Source organism: Heptranchias perlo, chromosome 35, assembly GCF_035084215.1.
Source record: "Heptranchias perlo isolate sHepPer1 chromosome 35, sHepPer1.hap1, whole genome shotgun sequence".
Taxonomy (NCBI): Eukaryota; Metazoa; Chordata; class Chondrichthyes; order Hexanchiformes; family Hexanchidae; genus Heptranchias; species Heptranchias perlo.
Window position 1 is genome coordinate 11044966 of NC_090359.1, and position 27803 is coordinate 11072768.

Below are 27803 nucleotides of genomic sequence, written 5' to 3' on the forward strand. Positions count from 1 at the left end.
CAGGACACCCAAGTCTCTCTGAACATGAATATTCAATAGTTGCTCACCATTTTAAAACATTTTGTTTTTCTATTCTTCCCATCAAAGTGAATAACCTCACATTTCCCCACATTATACTCCACCTGCCACCTTGTCCACTCACGTAACCTGTCTGTATCCCTTTGCAGACACTTTGTGTCCTCCTCACAGCTGGCGTCAGAGATCTTTTTACACTCATATACATTGTAAATAGCTGAGGCCCAGTAAAGGCCGGTATCGCTCGCTGATAAGTCAAGGGTAAAATCCCTACGAGGACATTGGTCCCAGCCTTGTTGAGGTGCAACCCGTCCATCTTGTACAGGTCTTTAGTATTAATCAAAGTGCACAATGAGGCCCCCGGTAAAGCGAGTATCTCCCCACAGATACTACCTGACCTGCTGAGTGTTGCCAGCAGTTTCTGGGTTTATTTTTGAGCTTTCACGATAGCAGTTTTCCTGACAACCTGCAACTTGCCTCAAGGGCGCAGCTTCAAGCACAACTTTCTTGTGCTCTTCTCACACACAAGATCGCACTTTACTTTCCGACACACGCGCTTTAAAATCTGCCGTTTCCGCACACAGCGTCCTGCGCCACGAGAATTTGAAAGACCTTCCGCTCATGGCCTGTAATCGCTCCTTTTTCCCCACAGGCGCTCTTTACATTTATCCTCTACTCGATTCAATCGCAGGTTTCAACAGAACTATTAAGATCAAGGCGGAACATTTCCGATCTTACTGCACCGCCCCAACTTGCCAAATGTGCACCTTTCAACCGCCATTCGCAGCTCTGTAGCGCTGCCCGTCACTCACGCACCTCAACTGCTGAGAGAAAAGAGCCAACAAGCATCAAAACAAAAACCAGTTCTTCAGTTACCATCCCCTGGATCACAAGATTCCCCAGTAAATTCCGTGAACATTCGGGCGGCTGTCTTTCCAGAGACCAGCCCTGCTTTCGTTGTGTTTGTCTGTCGAGCGATCACGCAGATCGAAATGTATCGATTGGTTTCAAGGCACAAATGAACATTGGTGTGAATGGGACATGTGCCCAATAGAAACAGCGGTCGGAGCAGAACAAACTGAAAGGCGTGCGATCGCGAAAGTGAATGTTAGAGTCGGCAATGGAGCAGGAAAGTGTCCATGAAATCGAAGGAGGAAAGTCAAGGCGGCCCATTGACTGTGGAAGGAAGAAAAAGCTGGGAGAAGAGGCGGGTTTGAACTGTGGAACATCAAGTACAGGCATGTGAGAGTGCTGGGATTTGACGGAATTAAAAGGTTTCACCAAAATAATATTATTTCTTGTGCTAAAGATTGATTTCTTGCTGCATTCTCTCAGCATTTGTGGCAAAGGAGAAAATCGGTAAATGACACTCTGTGGAGACTCGGATTCGCACGGAGGTGACTGCGACCACAACGCAGAGTATTAACCACAAAACGATCACGACGAGGGACATCAGGTGTGGCAGTTGTGCCCGAACAACAGCAATCGAAAAGAAGGATTCTGAGCGATGAGGCCGAAACAACCAGCACCTCAAATTGTAGCAGCGGTGGGATTCGACCCCACGCCCCGACAGAAACTGGGACCTAAATCCAGCGCCTTCGACCGCTCAGCCACACTACCATGTCACCTCTGCTGCCCTCAGAATCTGGGAACTGGTGATTGAAAAGCGGCTTTCTTACTCTGACCTTTCAGTCCAAGACTTTTGCTTTTACAAAATAAAAGGGCTTTCTTTGCACTGTTCATGCGACAAGGTGGCCGAGTGGTTACGGGAACGGGCTGCTAATCCACTGTGCTCTGCACCCATGGTTTTGTATCCCACCCGCGCCATTATTGTATTTTTTTAATCGTTCATGGGATGTGGGCGTCGCTGGCAAGGCCACCATTTATTGCCCATCCCTAATTGCCCTTGAGAAGGTGGTGGTGAGCGGCCTTCTTGAACCGTTGCAGTCCGTGTGGTGAAGGTTTTCCCAATGTGCTGTTAGGTAGGGAGTTCCAGGATTTTGACTGAGCAACGCTGAAGGAAGGGTGATTTTTTTTCCAAGTCGGGATGGTGTGTGAATTGGAGGGGAACGTGCAGATGGTGTTGTTCCCATGCGCCTGCTGCCCTTGTCCTTCTAGCTGTTAGAGGTTGCGGGTTTGGGAGGTGCTGTCGAAGAAGCCTTGGCGAGTTGCTGCAGTGCATCCTGTGGATGGTACACACTGCAGCCACGGTGCGCCGGTGGTGAAGGGAGTGAATGTTTCGGGTGGTGGATGGGATGCCAATCAAGTGGGCTACTTTGTCCTGGATGGTGTCGAGCTTCTTGAATGTTGTTGGAGCTGCACTCATCCAGGCAAGTGGAGAGTATTCCATCACACTCCTTACTTGTACCTCGCAGATGGTGGAAAGGCTTTGGGGAGTCCAGAGGTGGGTCACTCACCACAGAATACCCAGCTTCTGGCCTACTCTTGTAGCCACAGTATTTATATGGCTGGTCCAGTTAAGTTTCTGGTCAATGGTGACCCCCAGGATGTTGATGGTGGGGGATTCGGCGATGGTAATGCCATCGGATGTCAAGGGGAGGTGGTTAGACTCTCTCGTGTTGGAGATTGTCATTGCCTGGCAATTGTCTGGCGTGAATGTTACTTGCCACTTATCAGCCCAAGCCTGGATGTTGTCCAGGTCTTGCTGCATGTGGGCACTGACTGCATCTTATCTGTGGGGTTGCGAATGGAACTGAACACTGCACAATCGTCAGCAAAGATCCCCATTTCTGACCTTATGATGGAAGGAAGGTCATTGATGAAGCAGCTGAAGATGGTTGGGCCAAAGACACTGCCCTGAGGAACTCCAGCAGCAATGTCCTGGGGCTGAGATGATTGGCCTCCAACAACCACTACCATCTTCTTTTGCGCTCGGTATGCCGATCCAGTGGAGAGCTTTCCACCGGAGCGGCAGCTGAACGGATGGTCTCAATCTTTGTGACAGAATAGTCCAGGAGCTCCTCGCAATTTTTTTGGTGAGGGTGGAAGAGGCAGGGGGTGCAAGAAGACGGTTTGTGGTCGAGAAGAGATACAGGGGATATCTTTGGATTCCAGGATGATCCTGGAATAGTGAGCAGTTTTCTGTCTCACTCTGTTCAGAGAGAAAGAGACAGAGACCTACGCAGGAAAACATAGAAACGATGAGGCACATACACAGACAAACAGACACAGACACACAGAAACAGACACACATACACATGGAGTGACTCAGAAATACAGAGATACAGAACATGGATAATTTGGCTGATTTTTGTTCGATTTCTGTCGTAGATTTCGTGAAATCTTGCAGATCAATTAAAATGAGCATAAAACTCGCGATGTTCAACATCGTGGAATTTCAATTCACTTAAGAATTATTAATTCGACAAGGAACTTGTTGAATTTTGAAACGCAGAGATGAAACGGGTTGATGAATGACGGGATCTGAAGTCTGTCAGATTTGAACCTGCGCGGGGGAAATGAATGAATTTCGAATCTGTCACCTTAATCACCAGTCAGCAAAAATCACAATTGCTCTGCATCCAGTCCTCAAATAGTCTCCGTACAATAATATTCTGAAAGTGACAATCACCTGTTTTTTTGCTCTGTAGTTTATTTTTAGGAAGAAGCTCGGCGAAGACATAAAATTAAAAGTTGGCGTCTGAAAACTGCTCCCTCCCAGTCGGGGAATCAAACCCCGGACTAAGGTGGGGCAACTCATCACGATAAGAGAGAAAGAAGGAAAGAAAGAAAGACAGAGTCAGTTGTCGTTGTCTAACAAAGAGATGGAAATGTAAATGGTTCTTTCAAGAGTGGCCCGTGGAAAATGAAACAAACTGTCATCAAATAAATAGTTAAAAGAAATGCACTGATACATGAAGCATGTCTAACACCATCTGGGATGAGTGCACAGTTAGTGCATCAGTTCCTCGTTAGTATAGTGGTGAGTGTCCCCGCCTCTTACTCGAGATACCGGGGTTCAATTCCCCGACGGGGAGATTAAACTTTCGCCGCCTTGAAAAGCTTTTTCTCTCATTTATCTCCAATATTGGATGCGGAATATACAGTGTAAAACTGACTCGGAGTTTCCCACTTTCCCCGATTTAATTTCACTGATATTCCAGCGGTTTTAAAATCTGCTCTCAGCTTCACTCTTCACCTCGATGTTCGACTGGTTTCTGTGATGTTGGGGATTTCGGGAGGAGGCCGAGATGGATCATCCACTCGGCACTTCTGGCTGAAGACGGTTTCTAAAACTTTGCACTCACACGCTGGGCTTTACCATCATTGAGGATGGAGATGTTCATAGAGCCTCTTCCCATTAGTTGTTTAATTATCCACCATCATTCACAAATGGGTGTGGCAGGACTGCAGAGCTTTGATCTGATCCGTTGTTTGTGGGATCGTTTAGCTCTGTCTACAGCATGCTGCTTCCACTGTTTGTCAAGTAGTCCTGTGTTACTTTCAGGTTATTGGTGTGTGTATATGTCTGTGTGCGAGTGTTTATGTAGCTCGGAATGTGTGTGTTTGTGTATGTGTGAATATGACTATGTCTGTCTCACTTGTTATATGCGTTTCTGAGTGTCCCTCTCTTTCTTTCTATCTGTCACTTTTAACCTGCTCCCCAAATAATTTTTCTCTGGACCTTGACTAACAAAGAGATAGAAAGTAAGTCTTCTTTCAACAGTGGCATGTGGAAAGTTAATCAAATTGTCATCAAAGAAGTCGTTAAAATAGATTCACTGAAACATGCATCCTTTTCATTGCTGGATGTGAGATCTTTCATGTCTGCGCCTGTTCCGAGACCTGTCTCTCTCTGTTTCGGGCTGGTGACAGCGCGATTCTGCGTTTCATTTCTTGCCCATCATTGTGGTTCTCACATCGAGCTGAAGCGTGAGGCAGGGGGCAGATTTTTTAAATCGCTGTGAAATCAATTTGTGGAAGTGGGAAAGGCCGAGTCAGTTTTTCATTGTATTTTCAACATCCAATATTGCAGATAAATGAAAGTGAAGCTTCGAAAGCAGCAATAACCTCCTCGTCGGGGAATTGAACCCCGGTCTCCCGCGTGACAGGCGGGGATACTCACCACTATACTAACGAGGAATTCGTGCAGACATTTGCCGTATATTCACCACAGATGCTTCACGTTTCAGTGAATCTGTTTGAACTGTTCATTTGATGACAGTTTGTTTAACTTTCCACGGACCACTGTTGAAAGAAGAATTACCGACCACTTTTCCATCTCATGTTGGATCATGATGTGGGTAACGCGAGAGAGAGTGAGACAGATCTTCTCAGGAAAATATAGAAAATATGAGGCACATACACAGACAGACAGACACATACACATGGATTGACTCAGAAATACTGAGAGTCAGAATATGGATAATTTGGCTGATTTTTGTTCCATTTCTGTCGTAGATTTCGTGAAATCTTGCAGATCAATTAAAATGAGCATAAAACTCGAGGTGTTCAATGCTGTGGAATTTTAATTCCCTTAAGAATTATTAATTCTACAAGAAACTTGTTGAATTTTGAAACGCAGAGATGAAACAGGTTGATGAATGACGGGATCTGAAGTCTGTCAGATTTGAACCTGCGCGGGGGAAATGAATGAATTTCGAATGGGTCACCTAACCCACCAGTTAGTAAAAATCACAATTGCTCTGCATCCAGTCCTCAAATAGTCTCCGTACAATAATATTCTGAAAGTGACAATCACCTGTTTTTTTGCTCTGTAGTTTTTGTTTCGGAAGAAGGTCGGTGAAGACATAAAATTAAAAGTTAGCGTCTGAAAACTGCTCCCTCCCAGTCGGGGTATTAAACCCCGGACTAAGGTGGGGCAACTCACCACGATAAGAGAGAAAGAAAGAACGAAAGAAAGACAGAGTCAGTTGTCGTTGTCTAACAAAGAGATGGAAATGTAAATGGTTCTTTCAAGAGTGGCCCGTGGAAAATGAAACAAACTGTCATCAAATAAATAGTTAAAAGAAATGCACTGATACATGAAGCATGTCTAACACCATCTGGGATGAGTGCACAGTTAGTGCAGCAGTTACTCGTTAGTATAGTGGTGAGTATCCCCGCCTGTCACGCAAGAGACCGGGGTTCAATTCCCCGACGGGGAGATTAAACTTCTGCCGCCTTTTAAAGCTTTTTCTCTCATTTATCTCGAATATTCGATGCGGAATATGCAGTGTAAAACTGACTCGGAGTTTCCCACTTTCCCCGATTTAATTTCACTGATATTCCAGCGGTTTTAAAATCTGCTCTCAGCTTCACTCTTCACCTCGATGTTCGACTGGTTTCTGTGATGTTGGGGATTTCGGGAGGAGGCCGAGATGGATCATCCACTCGGCACTTCTGGCTGAAGACGGTTTCTAAAACTTTGCACTCACACGCTGGGCTTTACCATCATTGAGGATGGGGATGTTCATAGAGCCTCTTCCCATTAGTTGTTTAATTATCCACCATCATTCACAAATGGGTGTGGCAGGACTGCAGAGCTTTGATCTGATCCGTTGTTTGTGGGATCGTTTAGCTCTGTCTACAGCATGCTGCTTCCACTGTTTGTCAAGTAGTCCTGTGTTACTTTCAGGTTATTGGTGTGTGTATATGTCTGTGTGCGAGTGTTTATGTAGCTCGGAATGTGTGTGTTTGTGTATGTGTGAATATGACTGTCTGTCTCACTTGTTATATGCGTTTCTGAGTGTCCCTCTCTTTCTTTCTATCTGTCACTTTTAACCTGCTCCCCAAATAATTTTTCTCTGGACCTTGACTAACAAAGAGATAGAAAGTAAGTCTTCTTTCAACAGTGGCATGTGGAAAGTTAATCAAATTGTCATCAAAGAAGTCGTTAAAATAGATTCACTGAAACATGCATCCTTTTCATTGCTGTGTGTGAGATCTTTCATGTCTGCGCCTGTTCCGAGACCTGTCTCTCTCTGTTTCGGGCTGGTGACAGCGCGATTCTGCGTTTCATTTCTTGCCCATCATTGTGGTTCTCACATCGAGCTGAAGCGTGAGGCAGAGAGCAGATTTTTTAAATCGCTGTGAAATCAATTTGTGGAAGTGGGAAAGGCCGAGTCAGTTTTTCATTGTATTTTCAACATCCAATATTGCAGATAAATGAAAGTGAAGCTTCGAAAGCAGCAATAACCTCCTCGTCGGGGAATTGAACCCCGGTCTCCCGCGTGACAGGCGGGGAGACTCACCACGATACTAACGAGGAATTCGTGCAGACATTTGCCGTATATTCACCACAGATGCTTCACGTTTCAGTTAATCTGTTTGAACTGTTCATTTGATGACAGTTTGTTTAACTTTCCACGGACCACTGTTGAAAGAAGAATTACCGACCACTTTTCCATCTCATGTTGGATCATGATGTGGATAACGCGGGAGAGAGTGAGACAGAAAGAGACAGATCTTCTCAGGAAAATATAGAAAATATGAGGCACATACACAGACAGACAGACAGACACAGACACACATACACATGGATTGACTCAGAAATACTGAGAGTCAGAATATGGATAATTTGGCTGATTTTTGTTCCATTTCTGTCGTAGATTTCGTGAAATCTTGCAGATCAATTAAAATGAGCATAAAACTCGAGGTCCTCAATGCTGTGGAATTTTAATTCACTTAAGAATTATTAATTCTACAAGAAACTTGTTGAATTTTGAAACGCAGAGATGAAACAGGTTGATGAATGACGGGATCTGAAGTCTGTCAGATTTGAACCTGCGCGGGGGAAATGAATGAATTTCGAATCTGTCACCTAACACACCAGTTAGTAAAAATCACAATTGCTCTGCATCCAGTCCTCAAATAATCTCCGTACAATAATATTCTGAAAGTGACAATCACCTGTTTTTTTGCTCTGTAGTTTTTGTTTAGGAAGAAGCTCGGCGAAGACATAAAATTAAAAGTTAGCGTCTCTAAAATGCTACCTCCCAGTCGGGGTATTGAACCCCGGACGAAGGCTGGGCAACTCACCACGATAAGAGAGAAAGAAAGAACGAAAGAAAGACAGAGTCAGTTGTCGTTGTCTCACAAAGAGATGGAAATGTAAAAGGTTCTTTCAACAGTGGCAAGTGGAAAATGAAACAAACTGTCATCAAATAAATAGTTAAAAGTAATGCACTGATACGTGAAGCATGTCTAACGCCATCTGGGATGAGTGCAAGATCAATGTAACAGTTCCTCGTTAGTATAGTGGTGAGTGTCCCCGCCTGTCACGCGGGAGACCGGGATTTAGTTCCCCTGCGGGGGGTTTAAACTTTCGCCGCCTTCCAAAGCTTTTATCTCCAATATTGGATGCGGAATATACAGTGTAAAACTGACTCGGAGTTTCCCACTTTCGCCAATTTAATTTCACTGATATTCCAGCGGTTTTAAAATCTGCTCTCAGCTTCACTCTTCACCTCGATGTTCGACTGGTTTCTGTGATGTTGGGGATTTTGGGAGGAGGCCGAGATGGATCATCCACTCGGCACTTCTGGCTGAAGACGGTTTCTGAAACTTTGCACTCACGTGCTGGGCTTTACCATCATTGAGGATGGGGATGTTCATAGAGCCTCTTCCCATTAGTTGTTTAATTATCCACCATCATTCACAAATGGGTGTGGCAGGACTGCAGAGCTTTGATCTGATCCGTTGTTTGTGGGATCGCTTCGCTCTATCTGCAGCGTGCTGCTTCCACTGTTTGTCAAGTCGTCCTGTGTTACTTTCATGTTATTGGTGTGTGTATGTTTGTGTGTATATGTCTGTGTGTGAGTGTTTATGTCGCTAGCATGTGGGCTTCCATTTTTACAGCTTTTTTATTTTAAACTCTTGGGGGCCGGGATTCCTGGGCCTTCTCCTTCACACCACATGAGAGGAGGCGAGAAGGCCCGAAACAGCAGGTAAATGCCTTTATCGCACAGCTTGTGGGCCCGGAGGAGCAGGAGTGCTTCCCCCTGGCCCAACAAGCCAACCGGCCGTGATCCCACACAGGCGATCGGCCGACCCCCTCCAAATCACCGACACCCCTGCACGAGCTCCGAACCCCATGATCTCCGACCCCCGCGATGACCCCCGACCCCCGATGACTGACTCGCCGATGCCCCCGATGACTGACCCACCCATGACCTCATGACCCCCGTGACCCCCCTCCCCGATAAAATCATGCCCAATGAGTTTGATTCCCGTTGTGTTTTCTCTCTGTCGGTTTGCTGATAAACGTTTAACTCGCGGCCTGTTCCCGTCAATGGTCACAAGTAGTAACAGACAGAGCGGGTCTGACCGCCCCGAGATGTGGAAAAGACATCAGTTCAGGACAAATGCCTCAAATCAAATGGTCTCCCGGCACCGAGAGAGAGAAATTCCAGAGAAAAAGGCAGAAGAGAAAAGAGAAATAAAAGCTCAATAAAGACACTATCAATATTTCCCATTCTTGATGCCTGTCTATTTCTTCCCCAACCTTTCTGTGCCGGTTAAAATTTCAGTGAAATAAATGCGAGAATCGACTCAAAGAACGAGAACAGAGCAACAAAAATCACCGAACACAGAACCAAACCCAGAGACCTTCAGATCTTCAATCTCACGCTCTCCAAACTCAACTATTTCGACTCCACTGGAAATTGGACTTTGTGACATCACCTTGGACAAAAATATAAACCGGGTGGAATTTCCCCTCCCGCTCATTCCTCACTCTGGGGGAATGGGACCCGGTCAGATCCCGGAGCTCAGGTTATGTTAATGTTCTGCTGATGACATCTTAATATTATCTTGTGTTTGGCCTCATTTAATCAGGTTCATGGGCACTTTCTTCCATCATCCCTTCTCCCTGAAAGGAATGCGGTGCAGCGGTTGCCAAATTTAACAGGAAAAATCAATTATCGCCCGCTTTTCACAGGAGAAGAAACTTATCCTGGAGATTCACGCGGAGCAATTTCCCAAATAATGGTCCCGCCCGGGATTGAATCAGAGACCTTTCATGAGTGATGTAAACATGATAACCGCTGCACTCGGGAAACCACTGCTCAATTTAAGGCATCGTGTGCCTTCTCCGTTAAACAACTTCTGTCCCACACTTAAAGCTCTCATTCCATCTCTTTCTCAAACATTTCACTGATCAAAACTTCACAAGTCACAGAGGAAAAAGACTTAATTTCAAAATCATTAAACTCCCGAAGGAGCTGCGGGGACAGACTGAGCGGTGTAACTGAGTACAGAGATACAGAGAGACACCAGCAGAGGGAGGTAGAGAGCGGTGTTACTGAGTACAGAGATACAGAGAGACACCAGCAGACGGAGGTAGAGAGCGGCGTAACTGAGTACAGAGATACAGAGAGACACCAGCAGAGGGAGGTAGAGAGCGGTGTAACTGAGTACAGAGATACAGAGAGACACCAGCAGAGGGAGGTAGAGAGCGGTGTAACTGAGTACAGAGATAAAGAGAGACACCAGCAGAGGGAGGTAGAGAGCGGTGTAACTGAGTACAGAGATACAGAGAGACACCAGCAGAGGGAGGTAGAGAGCGGTGTAACTGAGTACAGAGATACAGAGAGACACCAGCAGAGGGAGGTAGAGAGCGGTGTAACTGAGTACAGAGATAAAGAGAGACACCAGCAGAGGGAGGTAGAGAGCGGTGTAACTGAGTACAGAGATACAGAGAGACACCAGCAGAGGGAGGTAGAGAGCGGTGTAACTGAGTACAGAGATACAGAGAGACACCAGCAGAGGGAGGTAGAGAGCGGTGTAACTGAGTACAGAGATACAGAGAGACACCAGCAGAGGGAGGTAGAGAGCGGTGTAACTGAGTACAGAGATACAGAGAGACACCAGCAGAGGGAGGTAGAGAGCGGTGTAACTGAGTACAGAGATACAGAGAGACACCAGCAGAGGGAGGTAGAGAGCGGTGTAACTGAGTACAGAGATACAGAGAGATACCAGCAGAGGGAGGTAGAGAGCGGTGTAACTGAGTACAGAGATACAGAGAGACACCAGCAGAGGGAGGTAGAGAGCGGTGTAACTGAGTACAGAGATACAGAGAGACACCAGCAGAGGGAGGTAGAGAGCGGTGTAACTGAGTACAGAGATACAGAGAGACACCAGCAGAGGGAGGTAGAGAGCGGTGTAACTGAGTACAGAGATAAAGAGAGACACCAGCAGAGGGAGGTAGAGAGCGGTGTAACTGAGTACAGAGATACAGAGACACACCAGCAGATGGAGGTAGAGAGCGGTGTAACTGAGTACAGAGATACAGAGACACACCAGCAGAGGGAGGTAGAGAGCGGTGTAACTGAGTAGAGAGATACAGAGAGACACCAGCAGAGGGAGGTAGAGAGCGGTGTAACTGAGTACAGAGATACAGAGAGACACCAGCAGAGGGAGGTAGAGAGCGGTGTAACTGAGTACAGAGATACAGAGACACACCAGCAGAGGGAGGTAGAGAGCGGTGTAACTGAGTACAGAGATACAGAGAGACACCAGCAGAGGGAGGTAGAGAGCGGTGTAACTGAGTACAGAGATAAAGAGAGACACCAGCAGAGGGAGGTAGAGAGCGGTGTAACTGAGTACAGAGATACAGAGACACACCAGCAGATGGAGGTAGAGAGCGGTGTAACTGAGTACAGAGATACAGAGAGACACCAGCAGAGGGAGGTAGAGAGCGGTGCAACTGGGTACAGAGATACAGAGAGACACCAGCAGAGGGAGGTAGAGAGCGGTGTAACTGAGTACAGAGATACAGAGAGACACCAGCAGAGGGAGGTAGAGAGCGGTGCAACTGGGTACAGAGAGACAGAGAGACACCAGCAGAGTGTCCAGGAAACCAGCCTTTTGTCTGAAATCTGAGGCGAGATATAAACTGCACAGAGTAGAGGAAGCATTACTGTGTATCTCACCCGTGTTGTACCTGCCCTGGGAGTGTTTGATTTGACAGTGTGGAGGGAGCTTCTTTCTGCATATTACCCGTGCTGTACCTGTCCTGGGAGTGTTTGATGGGGCAGTTCAGATGGAACTTCAATCAGTCTCTCCACATAACTGAAGTCCCTCATCCCTGGTACCATTCTAATAAATCTCCTCTGCACCCTCTCTAAGGCCTTGACATCCTTCTTCATGTTTCGTGCCCAGAATTAAAAACAATACTTCAGCTGAGGCCTCACCAGTGTTTTATAAAGGTTTTTCATCAATTCCTTGCTTTTGTATTCAATGCCTCAATTAATAAAGCAAAGGGCCCCATTTGCTTTTTTAACTGCCTTCTCAACTTGTCCTGCCACCTTCCAAGATTTGTGTAACTGCACCCCCAGGTCTCTCTATTCCTGCACTCCCTTTAAAATTGTGCCATTTCGTTTAAATTGCCTCTCCTCATTCTTCCTACCAAAATGTATCAATTCACAATTCTCTGCATTAAATTTCATCTGCCCATTTCACCAGTCTGTCCATGTCCTCCTGAAGTCTGTTACCATCCTCAACATTGTTTATTACATTTCTGAGTTTCGTGTCATCTGCAAACTTTGAAATTATACCCTGTACTCCCAAGTCCCGGTCATTAATATATATCAAAAAGAGCAGTGGTCCTAATACCGAGCCCCGGGGGACACCACTGTATACTTGCCTCCAGTCTGAAAAACAACCGTTCACCACTACTTTCTGTTTTCTGCCCCTTAGCCAATTTTGTATCCATGCTGCCATTGTCCGTTTAATCCCATGGGCTTCAATTTTGCTAACAAGTCTATTATGTGATACTTTATCCTCCCTTAATCTCTCCCTGCATAGAAACTCCCCGACCCATATTCATGGCCACCCCCTCGACCTTGCCATCTCACGTGGTCTCTCTTCTCCTGATCGTGTCAATCATGGATAAGGCCATCTCTGATCACTTCCTTGTAACCCTCTCCACCCACATGGAATTAGAGAATCATAGAAAGGTCACAGCATGGAAGGAGGCCATTTGGCACATCGAGTCCTTACCGGCTCTATGCAAGATCAATCCAGCTGGTCCCCCTCCCCCAATGCACATCATAGAATGAACTCAGGAATCCCACGCCACTTTCTATGAGCGGTAACAGGCTGCGGTTATGGTGCAGACCGGGACCCAGGGCTGAGGCTGTGGTCATCAGTTACTCTGGGAGTGGCACAGTCTGGTTCATGACTAGCCGGGGGTGAGAGTAACACCAGAGAGTCATGCTGGTGTTGAGAAGGGTGTGGGTTCCAGCTCCAGTTCCAGGACTGGGACACATGATCCAGACTGACTGTGTCGTGCTGAGAGGGAGCTGCATCGTGAGAGGTGCTGTCCTTTGAATGAGGTGTTTAATGGGGGTCCCTTCTTTCTGCTCCGAGGTGAAAAAGATCCCGTGGCAATTTGTGAAGAGCAGGGAGTTCTCCCAGTGTCCTGGCCAACATTCTTCCCTCGACCATCAGCACCCAACAAACAGGAGATCGGCTCAATATCTCATCACTGTTTGTGGGATCTTGCTGTACACAACTTGTCTGCTACCTTCTCTTAAAAACGATAGTGACTGATCTTCGAGAGAAGTGCGTTGGGATGTCCTGAGGATGTGAAAGGTGCAAAACAAATGCAAGTTCCTTGTTTCTCACAGGGGGCCGTGTCTCGTTCCTCGTCTCATTGAGACTCTCAGTTAATTGGTCCGTTCTCTGCGCAGATGGGGCCCGACTCACTGAGTGTTTCCAGATTGTTCTGTGTGTGTTTCACTCAGACTCGGGCTTTACAGTAAATAATAAAAGGACTGTAGTCAAACACTTGGCCATGAGCTGCTGCCCAACCTCTCGTGACATTGTTGCTTGCTTCCCTTCAGCTTTTGGTGCACTGTCGCCTGAAGAGCCGTGGTTTGCCTCATTTCTCAGTGTGATTGTGGGACTGACACAGAAGTGAGAGAGAAAGCAGCAGCCACAGCCTGGACTGCAGGCAAATTGGGAGGCTGAAACTAAAAGTTGACTATTCCCACACCGGGAATCGAAGCCGTGGGTGAAAACCAAGAATCCTAACCGCTAGACCACATGGGAACTAAAATAAAACACCAGCAGGAAGGGCACTGAGACAACAACCGGAAAGTTAACGGACGATTCAAAGGAGGTATTCACAATTTTGAAAGGTTTTGACAGAGTGTGTAAAGAGAAATTGTTTCCAGTGATGGAATGGTTAATAACCAGAGGACACAGATTTCAGATAAATTGAAAGAAATCATTGGGGGATTTGGAGAGATTTTTTTACACAGCGAGTTGTTATGATCTGGAATGCACTGCCTGAAAGGGAGGTGGAAGCAGGTTCAATAGTAACTTTCAAAAGGGAATTGGATAAATAGTTGACGTGTAATAAATTGCAGGGCTGTGGGGAAAGAGCCGGGGAGTGGGACTAACCCACTTCCTTCTGTGTTCATCCCTGGAAAAAACCCTCCCCCAGGTCACTTACAACGGCACTTTCAAATTCCCAACTCTCTGGACTTTGGCCCTCCATTCACCACGACATTTCTGCAGCTACTGATTTGCTCAATCACACCCTCACCTCCACCTTTGACGCCCTTGTACCCATTAAAGCCATCACTCTCCCTCACCCTGGTCAATCCACCTGGGTCTGCCCTCATTTCTGCTTCCTTAAGTCCAAGGGACACAGCTTTGAAAGTTTATGGTGGACAACTGCTTTGGCCATTCATCGCCAGATCTGGCTGGACCACATAAAGCAAGATCGGGTCCTGTCTCCTCTGACAAAACCGCTCACTATTCCAGGATCATCCTGGAATGTAAAGATAACTCCCGACTTCTCTTCTCCACTACAAACCGTCTTCTTAAACCCCTCTCCCATCACTCCTCCACCCTCACCTCCAACAAAAAGTTCGAGGAGCTCATGGACTTCTTTGTCACTGAGATTGAGACCATCCATTCAGCTGCCTCTGCCGCTCCCCTCCCTTCCCCGAGCTCACCAAGTTTCTCTCCTATCTCCCCTCATGCCCTCTCTGAGCTCATCTTGACCATGAGACCCACCTCCTGCTCCCTCGACCCTATTCCCAACAATCTGCTGACCACACAACCTCCCTTCCTGGCCCCATGTTAGCTGACATTGTTAATGGTCTCCTCTCCTCAGGTACTGTCCCCCTCCCCATCAAATCTGCCGTCATCACCCTCCTTCTCAAAAGACCCACCCTTGACCCCTGTGTCCTTGTAAACTACCACCCCATCTCCCACCTCCCTTTCCTCTCCAAAGTCTTGTCACCTCCCAAATCCATGTCCATCTTTCCCACAACACCATGTTTGAATCCCTCCAATCAGGTTTCCACTCCTGCCACAGTACTGAAACGGCCCTTGTCAAAGTCACAAATGACATCCTCTGTGACAGTGTAGAGGGAGATTTAATCTTGATCTAACCCTTGATGCACCTGCCCCCGGAGTGTTTGATGACACAGTGTCGAGGGAGCTTTACTCTGCCATGTACTGTACAGTATCAGTCTGTGATGGAGCAGAGCCCTGCTCTTTATTAGAAATTATTCTTTCGATTAGCCACTGAGCCCCTAAAGCAGCCTCCGAGACCCAAAGTCTGATTTCCATCCCACAGTTCCAGCAGTTAGCGAGGGCTGGGCCACGTTAACAGCAGCTCTCTGTTCCTGGTCTGGAGCTGAGGTGTTGTGTATTGTCCCTGACACAGGGACCAGACGGTGAGCTGCTGGCTCCTATTGTTCTGGGATCATTCCCTGCTGCTCTGTTCTCACCTCTTCACTGGGTCTCAGATTATTACCAGCCATCTTCCTGATCAATAAACAATCGCCAGTCTGACCGCGGAGATTTGAAATGTGTGAAACATTTCATGTGTCTCATCCCTCTCCCTGGACACAAATAAATAGGCCGTCATGAAATGGTCACAGTCCATTTCTTGAGCCTTCTCCTCCTTAGAAGAATCTTTTAAACTCCTTGCTAAAGTGACCATTGATCTTAATGTCTTGTTTTGCGGTATGTTCAAGATTGTTCCAGGTCAGCATTGTAATAATTCGGGGTAGTAGAAAAGTGGCATCATAATATTAAATCGAGATATTTATCACAGCCCCGCCCCCCAAACATTCAAACCACCGTTCAGGAGGAGAACCCCTCTGCTCACTGACCTACATTGGTTCCCAGTCCACCAACATCTCAAATTTTAAATTCTCATCCTCGTGTTCAAATCCCTCCATGACCTCGCCCTCCCTATCTCTGTAACCTCCTCCACCCCTACAACCCTCCGAGATCTCTGAGCTCCTCCAATTCAGGCCTCTTGCGCATCCACGATTTTCATCGCTCCACCATTGGCGGCCGTGCCTTCAACCGACTGGGCCCAAAGCTCTGGATCTCCCTCCATAAACCTCCCCGCCTCTCTACCTCTCTCTCCTCCCCTAAGACACTTAAAACCTACCTCACCTGTCCCAATATCTCCTTATGTGGCTCCGTGTCACATTTTGTTTGATAATCGCTCCTGTGAAGCGTCTTGGGACGTTTTACTCCGTTAAAGGCGCGATATAAATGCAAGTTGTTCTTGTTGTTGGGGTGGAGAAAGGGTTTTCTTTCTTTTTATCACTCTTTTCTATCTCTCTATTTCTTTCCTTTCTCGGACTCTGTTTTCCGGGTCTGTTCACTGACACACATTACAATCTGTGTCACTCGGTGTCTAACAATGTGAGGCAATGTGTTTTATTCCCGCTGTGTTATCTCTCTGGCGGTTTGCTGATAAATGTTTAACTCGCGGCCTGTTCCCGTTAATGGTCACAAGCAGCAACAGACAGACAGAGCGTGTCTGACCGCCCTGAGATGTGGAAAAGGCATCAGTTTAGGACAAATGCATCAAATCAAATGTTCATCGGGCACCGAGAGAGACAAAAACCAGAGAGAAAGGCAGTTGGAGACAGAGAAATAAAAGCTAAATACAGACATCCTTGATGTCTCTCTATTCCATCCCCAACCGTTCAGTGTCGGGTAAAAATGTCAGTGTAAATAAATGTTCGAGAATCGGCCCAAAGAAGAAGAAACAACATTATCAAAAACTGCCGAAACCCGGGACCTTTCGATCTTCAGTCTAACGCTCTCCCAACTGAGCTATTTCGGCCCCACATCAAATTGCACTTTGGGTCATCCTCTTGTAATAAAATATAACCCCGGGTGGAATTGCCCCTCCCGCTCATTCCTCACTTCGGGAGAATGAGACCGACCACCAAGGAGAGATTTTCTGAGACTGTCGGTGAATCTCATTTATATTAAACATTCCTTGAACTCTCTGCCGGGGGGATTCAGAGCTGGGGTTCGCCATGAACCAGCTTCCCCTCAATTCCCAGCTTTATCAGTGAATCGACCAACAAACGATCGACAGAGCTCAGGTTATATTTATAATAAAAACAGAAAATGCGGGAAACACTCAGCAGGTCAGGCAGCATCTGTGGAGAGAGAAACATCCTTTCAGGTCAATGACCTTTCATCAGAACTCTCTGCACAGATGCTGTCTGACCTGCTGAGTATTTCCAGCATTTTCTGTTTTTACTTCAGATTTCCAGCATCTGCAGTATTTTGCTTTTGTTTTACAGCTTGTATTAATGTTCTGCTGATAATATCTTAATATTATCTTGTTTTTGGGCCATTTTATCAGGTTCATGGACAAATTCTTCCATCATCCCTTCTCCCACATCGCTTCTCTCTCTCATTCATTCTTTTCTCCTTTCAATCCAGAAGAGGGCGGGAATCAGAGCTCACCCCCCGAACCCTCCGCAACCAGACACCCGTCTACCACCCCGTGTGATCCAAGAGACAATTCAATACATTACACTCTGTATAAACACTGAAAGCTGACACACCAGGGGAGATCGCACGGTGTTGGACACGGAGTGAAATAAACTGAAGTGTTTATAAAAAGTTACAGATCACAACACGTGTCTCTGTCTCTGTCCGCCATCCCGGCCTGTGCTCTGTTATTAGATCTCACCCAATGTGTTACTGGTAATTTTCATCAACATCTTTGAATGTGGCAGCACAAGTTGGTGAAACCGTTAAAACAGCATCCGGTTCCTTGGCTTAATAATAGAGAAATAGAGCACAAAAGCAAGGAAGTTATGTTAAACGTTTATAAATCATTGTTCAGGCCTCATCTGAAGTATTGTGTCCAATTCTGGGCACTATAATTTATTAAGGAGGCCAAGGTCTTGGAGAGGAGATTTCCCAGAATTATACCAGGGATGGGGTTTAGTTGTGTGGAGAGACTCGAGAACCTGGGATTGTTCTGCTTCGAGCAATGAAGGTTAAGGGTAGAAGTAATCCACGTGTTCAAAATTAAGAGGGGTTTTGATCGAGTAAATAAGGAGAAACTTCACCCACTGGCGGGAGGGTCGGCAACCAACGGACGCAGATTTAAGATAATTGGCAAAAGAACGAGAAGGGAAATAAGGAGATTCTTGACACAGCGAATTGTTATGATCTGGAACGCACTGCCTTAAAGGATGGTGGAGCTCGATTCAATCGTAACTTTAAAAGGAGAATTGGATAAATACTTGAGTATCTCCCCACAGATACTACCTGACCTGCTGAGTGTTGCCAGCAGTTTCTGGGTTTATTTTTGAGTTTTCACTATCGCAGTTTTCCTGACAACCTGCAACTTGCCTCAAGGGCGCAGCTTCAAGCACAACTTTTCTTTCCTACACTCGCGCTTTAAAATCTGCCGTTTCCGCACACAGCGTCCTGCACCACGAGAATTTGAAAGGCCTTCCGCTCATGGCCTGCAATCGCTCCTTTTTTTTCCAACCACCATTCGCAGCTCTGTCCCGCTGCCCGTCACTCACTCAACTCAACTGCTGAGAGGAAAGAGCCAACAAGCATCAAAACAAAAACCAGTTCTTCACTTACCATCCCCTGGACCACAAGATTCCCCAAGTAAATTTTGTGAACAATCGGGCGGCTGTCTTTCCAGAGACCAGCACTGCTTTCGTCGTGTTTGTCTGTCGAGCGGTCACGCAGATCGAAATGTATCGACTGGTTTCAAGGCACAAATGAACATTGGTGTGAATGGGACATGTGCCCAATAGAAACAGCGGTCAGAGCAGAACAAACTTAAAGGCGTGAGATCGTGAAAGTGAATGTTAGAGTCGGCAATGGAGCAGGAAAGTGTCCATGAAATGGAAGGAGGAAAGTAAAGGCGGCCCATTGACTGTGGAAGGAAGAAACAGCTGGGAGAAGAGGTGGGTTTGAACTGTGGAACATCAAGTACAGGCATGTGAGAGTGCTGGGATTTGATGGAATGGATAGGTTTTCGCCACCAACAAAAAATATTTCTTGTATACATTGAAGATTGATATATTGCTGCATTTTATGAGTGTGTGTGACAGAGGATAAAAGAGGCGTGAAAGTTATGCCGTGACTCGGATTCGAACCGAGGTTGCTGCAGCCACAACGCAGAATACTAACCACTATACGATCACGGCGCCACACCTCAGTTGTAGCTCTATGACCCAAACCACAGCAATAAGCAGCGCCTCAAATTGTGTCAGAAGAGCGGTCCAGCCCCTCCCACGGCCCATCCTTTTAATATCCACCCAGCATTTTCACCAGTGCTGGTTTCATCAACTTGTGCTTCTTTTTGAATTGTTCTCGGTGTTATCTGTCCTGATCCTTTACTTGGCCCATTTGAATCCTAGAATCATAGAAAGGCAACAGCACGGAAGGAGGCCATTCGGCCCATCGAGTCCCCGCCGGCTCCATGCAACAGCAATCCAGCTGGTCACACTCACCCGCCCTATTCAGGTATCCCTGCAATTCTTTTCCTTTCAAGTACTTATCCAGTTCCCTTTTGAAGGCCATGATTGAATCTGCCTCCACCACCCCCTCGGGCAGTGCATTCCAGATCCTAACCACTCGCTGTGTAAAAAAGTTTTTCCTCATTTCACCTTTGGTTCTTTTGCCAATCACCTTAAATCTATGTCCTCTGGTTCTTGACCCTTCCACCAATGGGAACAGTTTCTCTCTATCGACTCTGTCTGAACCATTCATGATTTTGAATACCTCGATCAAATCTCCTCACAACCGTCTCTGTTCCAAGGAGAACAACCCCAGCTTCTCCAGTCTGTCCACGTAGCGAAAGTCCCTCATCCCTGGAATCATTCTTGTAAATCTCCTCTGCACCCTCTCTAAGGCCATCAGATCTTTCCTAAAGTGCGGTGCCCAGAACTGGACACAATATTCCAGTTGTGGCCAAACCAGTGTTTTACAAACTTTCATCATGACTTCCATAATTTTTTACTCTACTGCCTCTATTTATAAAGCCCAGGAACCCATATGCTTTTTTATCGGCTTTCTCAACCTGCCTTGTCACCTTTAACGATTTGTGCACATATACCCCCAGATCTCTCTGTTCCTGTACCTCTTTTAGAGTTGTGCCGTCTGGTTTTATTGCCTCTCCTCGTTCTTCCAACCGAAGTGAATCAATTCACATTTTTCTGTGTTAAATTTCATTTGCCACGTGTCCGCCCATGCCACCAGCCTGTCTATATCCTCTTCAAGTCTGTCACTATCCTCCTCACTGGTTACTACCCTTCCAGCTTTTGTGTCATCTGCAAATTTTGAAATTGTGCCCTGAACACCCCAGTCCAAGTCATGAATATATATCAAGAAAAGCAGTGGTCCCAGCACCGACTACACGGCATCTACACATTTGTCCAATGCCCCTAGAGTGAAGCGGGATCACTTTTCACTCGTAAACCAGCAACCCTGATGTTAAAATCATCTGCCAGAGAAAGACGTGATTTCAGCGCGGTGACACTGGGCCAGAGTAAAGTTCAGTTAATGTGATTGCCGAGTGGCGAGGGAGTCAAAGGATATGGGGAAAAGGCGGAAAAGTGGAGTTGAGGTAAAAATCAGATCAGCCATGATCTCATTAAATGGTGGAGCAGGCTCGAAGGGCCAAATGGCCGACTCCTGCTCCTATCTCTTATGGTCTTATGATCTTATGGTGGCGAGAGGGTGGATTTGGAACTCCTGTGCGGTTGCTTTGCGCAGGTAACACGACTTGTTACAAACTAAACCATTCATTCACCGAGTTAAAGTTTGAGGTTGCAGCGACAAGAACCTGATTACATTAATTACAGGAAATTAATGAAACTCTGTGAAAGATGAATAATTGTTGTAATCGCCATTGATCAACCGATAACTTTCTGCTGCAGACTGACAGAAACACTGACATGGACACTGGGTGACAGAGAAACTTTAATCAGTTTCAACAACAACAACGACTAATACAACGTCCATTTATATCGCACATTTAACGTAGCAAAACGTCCCAAGGGGCTTCACAGGAGCTTTTTTAAACAAAATTTGACACCGAGCCACAGAAGGAGATATTAGAAGCAGATGCTTCACGTTTCAGTGAATCTGTTTGAACTATTGATTTGATGACATTTTGTTTAACTTTCCACGGATCACTGTTGAAAGAAGAATTACCGACCACTTTTCCATCTCCTGTTGATCATGTCCACAGTAAAATTACGTGGGTAGCGCGGGAGAGAGTGAGAGAGAGAAAGAGACAGAGACCCATTCGGGAAAAGATAGAAAATGTGAGGCACATACACAGACAGACAGACACAGACACAAAGAAACAGACACACACAGAAACAGACACACATACATCGACACATAGAGTGACTCAGAAATACAGAGACAGACGATCGATGATTTGGCTGATTTTTGTTCTTTTTCTGTCGTAGATTTCGTGAAATCTTGCAGGTCAATTAAAATGAGCATAAAACTCGAGGTGTTCAATGCTGTGGAATTTTAATTCACTTCAGAATTATTAATTCTACAAGAAACTTGTTGAATTTTGAAACGCAGAGATGAAAGGGGATGAAAAAAGACAGGATCTGAAATCTACCAGATTCGAACCTGCGCGGGGTAAACGAATGGATTTCCAAACTATCACCTCAATCACTAGTTAGTTAAAATCACAATTGCTCTGCATCCAGTCCCCAAACCGTCTCCGTTCAATAATATTCTGAAAGCAACAATCAGCTGTTTATTTTTCTCTGTAGTTTTTTTTAGGAAGAAGCTTGGCGAAGACATAAAATTAAAGTTGGCGTCTTACAAATGCTTCCTCCCCGTCGGGGAATTAAACCACGGACGAAGGCGATAAAAGAGAAAGAAAGAACGAAAGAAAGACAGAGTCAGTTGTTCGTTGTCTAACAAAGAGATGGAAATGTTAAAGGTTCTTTCAACGGTGGCCCGTGGAAAATTAAACAAACTGTGATCAAATAAACAGTTAAAAGAAATTCACTGACACATGAAACATTTTTGGTGAGTGTCCCCGCCTGTTACGTGGGAGACCGGGGTTCAATTCCCCGACGAGGAGGTTAAACTTTCGCCGCCTTCAAAAGCTTTTATCTCCAATATTGGATGTGGAAAGTGCAGTGTAAAACTGACTCGGAGATTCCCACTTTCCTCAATTTAAATGAACTGATATTCCAGCGGTTTTAAAATCTGCTCTGTGCGTCATTTTTCACCTCGATGTAAGACTTGCTTCTGTGATGGTGGGGATATCGGGAGGAGGCCGAGATGGATCATCCACCCGACACTTCTGGCTGAAGATGGTTGCTCACAGCTCAGCCTTGTCTTTTGCACTCACGTGCTGGGCTTTACCATCATTGAGGATGGGGATGTTCACAGAGCCTCCTCCCGTTAGTTGTTTAATTGACCACCAACATTCACAACTGGGTGTGGCAGGACTGCAGAAGATCCGTTGGTTGTGGGATCGCTTAGCTCTGTCTATAACATGCTGCTTCTGCTGTTTGGCAAGTCATCCTGTGTTACTTTCAGGTTATTGGAGGGTGTATGTTTGTGTGTACATGCCGGTGTGTCTTTGTGTGCGTGTGTATGTAGCTATGAATGTGTGTGTTTGTGTATGTGTGAATATGTCTGCGTGTGTCTCACTTTTTCTACCCGTTTCTGGGTGTCTCTCTCTTTCTTTCTTTCTGTCACTTTTTCCCTGTTCCCCACATAATTTTTCTCTGGACCTTGACTAACAAAGAGATAGAAAGTAAGTCTTCTTTCAGCAGTGGCGCGTGGAAAATTAAATAAACTGTCATCAAAGAAGTCGTTAAAACAGATTCACTGAAACATGCATCCTTTTCATTGCTGTATGTGAGATCTTCCGAGTCGGTTTTCTCATCTGCGCCTGTTCCGAGACCTGTCTCTCTCTGTATCGCCATCTTTTTTCTTTCTGTCTGTCTGTCTCTCTCTCGATCGGTCTCTCCCTGTTTCGGGCTGGTGACTCAGACCCGGTCTGTCCACAGCACAATTCTGCATTTTATTTCTTGCCTATCATTGTGGTTCTCACAGCGAGCTGAAGAGTGAGGCGGAGAGCAGATTTTAAAATCGCTGTGAAATCAAATTGTGGAAGTGGGAAAGGCCGAGTCAGTTTATCATTGTATTTTCAACATCCAATATTGCAGATAAATGAAAGTGAAACTTCTAAAGCAGCAATAACCTCCTCGTCGGGAAATTGAACCCCTGTCTCCCACGTGACAGGCGGGGATACTCACCACTATACTAACGAGGAATCGATGCTGGGTGTTACCGTACATTCACCACAGATGCTTCATGTTTTACTGATTCTTTTTGAACGATTGTTTGATGACAGTTTGTTTAATTTTCCACGGGCCACTGTTGAAAGAAGACTTCCCGACCACTTTTTCATCTCTTTGTTCGATTATGTCCAGAGTAAAATTATGTGGGGAGCGCGGGAGAGAGTGAGAGAGAGAAAGAAGGAGAAACAGACGCATTCAGGAAAACATAGAAAATGTGAGACACACGCATGCATCGACAGACACATACACACACACAGAAAGACACACCTACACAAAGAAACAGACACACACGCATACATATAAACATAGAGTGACTCAAACATAGGGAGAGACAGACCAGAGGTTATTTGGACGATTTTTAAAATTCTTTCATGGGATGTGGGCATTGCTGGCAAGGCCAGCAGGTATTGCTCATCCCTAATTGCCCTTGAGAAGGTGGTGGTGAGCTTCCGTTCTTGAACCGCTGCAGTCTGTATGGTGAAGGTACTCCCACAGTGCTGTTAGATGGGGAGTTCCAGGATTTTGACCCAGCGATGATGAAGGAACAGCGATGTACTTCCAAGTCAGGATGGTGTGTGAATTGAAAGGGACTGTGCAGGTGGTGTTGTTCCCGTGTACCTGCTGCCCTTTTCCTTCTGGTGGTAGAGGTCGAGGTTTTGGGAGGTCCTTACGAAGAAGCTTTGGCGAGTTGCTGCATTGCTTCCTGTGGATGGTACACACTGCAGCCACGGTGCGCCGGTGGTGGAGAGAGTGAATGTTTAAGGTGGATGAGGTGCCAATCAAGCGGGCTGTTTTGTCCTGGATGGTGTCGAGTTTCTTGAGTGTTGTTGGAGCTGCTCTCATCCACGCAAGTGGCGAGTATTTCTTCACACTCCTGACTAGTGCCTTGTTGATGGTGGAAAGGCTTTGGGGAGTCAGGAGGTGAGTCAGTCGCCGCAGAATACCCGCCTTTGATCCATATCCCTTGATATCTTCATCAAATAAAAATCTATCAATCTCAGTCTCAAAAATCATTTTGAGTTAACTAACGTTAGCCAGAAAGAGAGGAAATCAGGAAGAAAATGGAGTTCCAGAGAAAGAGGGAATAAAAGAGGTAGATTAACAGACAGAGAAATTTGGGAGTCAAGTAAAAGGAGTGTGTGTGAGGGAGAGAGGCCTGGGCATTGAGAGAGACAGAAAGAGGGGGAATGAGTGAAACAAGGTGACACGGACTGTGCTAAATTACAGAGTAGGGCGAGAGAGGGAAAAGCAGGACTGGCCTGGGAATGGGAGTACAGAAGATTCAAGTAAAAATGACACATTGGTGAACTGGGTTTCGATATTTCTTACACTGTGTGCTTGTGGTTTCAATCTTCATGTAATTTATTAAACTTAGAAATTGTGACTCTTTCATTGTACAATTCATTGTTCCAAAAGGTTACTCAGCTGGTCGATGTGTAATGTTCTGTCACCTTAATGATTGTGATAGTCAAAGGTCAGATGGGACCAAAACTTATTTGTTCAGGAGTCTGTAAGTAATATGTGATGTCAGTCGGGATGCGATCTAATTGTCCCATTCGGGGTTTATTTACACTATAAGTATCTCGCTGTTTTAACTTCGTTACCTGACTATCGCAGTTCGCATACCTCTTTACAGCACCGAAAGACATCGTCTCCACACAGAAATGCGTTTGTCGCGATTTACGGAGATAGAATTCGTTTATTACCCTGTTCTGGCAGCAATTGGGGTGCCTGGTAAGTCATTATCAGCACGTACGGTGTAAGTAACAGAATGTTTAACTGTATTGCTGTTTGTGCTCTGAGCCTGGTAAATGTAGAATGTTATTCTTCACCGTTTTGTGATACAGTTAAAACTTCCATCCTTGTCCCATTGGTCAATGCACCGAGTAACTCACCCTCGCTCTGTGCTGAACTGTCGAGTCTGGGGTCTAAATGTGTCCTTGGTGCTCCCTGGCCAGGCAGGGGTAAAACAGGCAGGGCGCACAGTCCTGAGTGTAATCCACTGCCTCCTGGTGGAAAGCGCGCCTGTTGTGGAGATCGGGTGAGGAAGGACCGGGTGAGATTGTCGTGTTTCCCGAGGACCGATCGCCTGGGGTTCCGGAGAGCAGATTGTGGCTGTGTATCCCGGCATGAGTCAGTGTCTTCAGGATAGAAGGACAGGGAACAAACGGAATACGCATGAGATAAATAAAAGATGTGACAGAAACTGTCCTCCTCACTCGAAGGTACAATCTTGTGTTCCCGTCAAATGTTCCTCTCAGATCATAATTATATTTCAGCAAAATGGCTTCACAGGACTTTTGATGTATTTGATGTTTAAAGTATTGTTTGGACTAGTTGAATGACGATGACTGTATACTTCAGTCCATGTGTGTTATTGTGGAGAGTGGGGAAACCAGTCTTGACACTGGTTCGGGAGGGGGATTAGTTGGAGACCATGAGTGAGAGTTGGCGGTGATTTGTTCTTTTCCCGCGCGGCTCCTGGGATCGATCTCTTATTCCGAGGATCCGACTGTCCTTTGTTTTTCTCACGCCTTGTGCTGAGATATAAAGACTGGACCTGGTTATAACTGGAGCACGTTACAGAATTAAATTCCTTGACATATTGTGTCATGATCCATTCACAATACTCCACTGGAAACCTCATCTAATTAATTACTGAAAGATGACGGGCAGCAACTCAATACCAGGCTCGTGTTTTCAATGTATTTTCTAAAATCAAAGTCTCTGGTATTGTGTGGGTCAAATCATTAGGTTTCTCCCCCGCATTACGATTTAAACCAAATCCAGAGTCACCTTGTCTGTATTTCCTGATTTAACTCGTCTTGTCGCCTTTCACTTTCATAGTTGGTGACGTCCTGCCCCGCGGACCTCCCAGTGTCGGAATCGACAAAATAAACTTAATCTCAAGGATCACAAGTGAGGACTCAGCTGTCGGGTGAGGGATCCCGGGGCCACCGTCACCCGAAAGGAACCTCCCAGAATGAGCTGCTCCTTCGGAACAGGAGGCAGAAGCCAAGGGGAAAAACCAATAAATAAACACAATCATAGCCCATGTACATCGGTTAAACTGAGAGCTCATTGATCAGCCCGGTTGGTGATTTCACTGTTTCTGTCTCTCTCTTTCTCTCAGTGAACTTGCTGGCGATTGTGATCCTGTCCCGTGGAAAGTGCGGTCTCTCCAAATGTATCACTCGCTACCTGGTGGCCATGGCGACGGCGGATCTCCTGGTGATTGTCTGTAATGTGATCTTATATCGGATTGCTCATCTTTATTGGGGGGACACTTTCCTGCTCTACACTCCTGTTTGCAGATTCATTCTCTTCCTGGCTCCGACTGCCACAGACAGTTCTGTTTGGTTAACGGTCGCTTTTACCTTTGATCGTTTTGTAGCCATTAGTTGTCAGAAGCTGAAAACAAAATATTGCATCGAGAAAACTTCACTTGTGATTATCGTGACTTTGAGCCCGCTGTTCGGTTTAAAGAACATTCCCCGGCCCTTTGTGTATATTCATTACCATACTGTTAACAATATACCGTGGGGTTGCCTTGTATCATCACAGTTTTATATTCTACCCACATGGATCGCATTTTCTTGGATTGAACAGCTGTTAACCCCGTTGCTTCCATTCTGTTTGATTTTATTGTTTAACGCTCTCACCGTCAGACGCATTTTAGTGGCCAGTCGGGCCCGAAGGAGCCTCCGGGACCTCAGCAATGGTGAGAATAACAAGGACACTGAGATGAAGAACCGCAGAAGGTCCATCGTTTTACTTTTTGCCATATCCGGCAGTTTTATCCTGCTCTGGATGACAACGGTCGTATATTTTTTATATTATCGAATTTCAGGCATCTTTAACCACCGATCTTTCTATAACCCTTTTGCAAACTTCGAACAAGCGGGAATTATGCTTCAGCTTCTGAGTTCCTGCACGAACACGGCCATTTACACAGTGACCCAGAGTAAGTTCAGAGAGGAGCTGCTCAATGCGATTAAATATCCGTTTACACTAATTGGTAAATTGGTCAAATGAGGAAAACGGTTGAAGTGAAGCGGGAACTGACTTCCCAACATCACAACTCAATTCCAGATCACAATTATCACCTCAATTTACCAAAGGGACTCAGCATCAGGGCCAACGATATCTCCTTTGAACTCATTTGTTGTCCAAAGTTAGATCAAAGTTCAATTTAACAGCACCCGACATAAA

The 27803-nt window shown here is 45.8% G+C and overlaps 2 protein-coding genes and 1 non-coding gene across 3 annotated transcripts in view; 1 reads left to right on the forward strand and 2 right to left on the reverse strand.

The window, feature by feature from the left end:
• Positions 1–27803, reverse strand: part of LOC137302345 (zona pellucida sperm-binding protein 3-like) — a 1023493-nt gene that overhangs the window by 353410 nt on the left and 642280 nt on the right. The window lies entirely within an intron of this gene.
• LOC137301955 (probable G-protein coupled receptor 139) lies at positions 1136–27626 on the forward strand. The gene is made up of 3 exons (XM_067971674.1): positions 1136–1247; positions 25209–25325; positions 26725–27626. The coding sequence occupies exons 1-3, from the start codon at positions 1136–1138 to the stop codon at positions 27624–27626; spliced, it is 1131 nt and encodes a 376-aa protein (XP_067827775.1).
• Positions 5047–5118, reverse strand: trnad-guc (transfer RNA aspartic acid (anticodon GUC)). The gene has a single exon. It is a non-coding gene; the product is annotated as a tRNA-Asp (tRNA).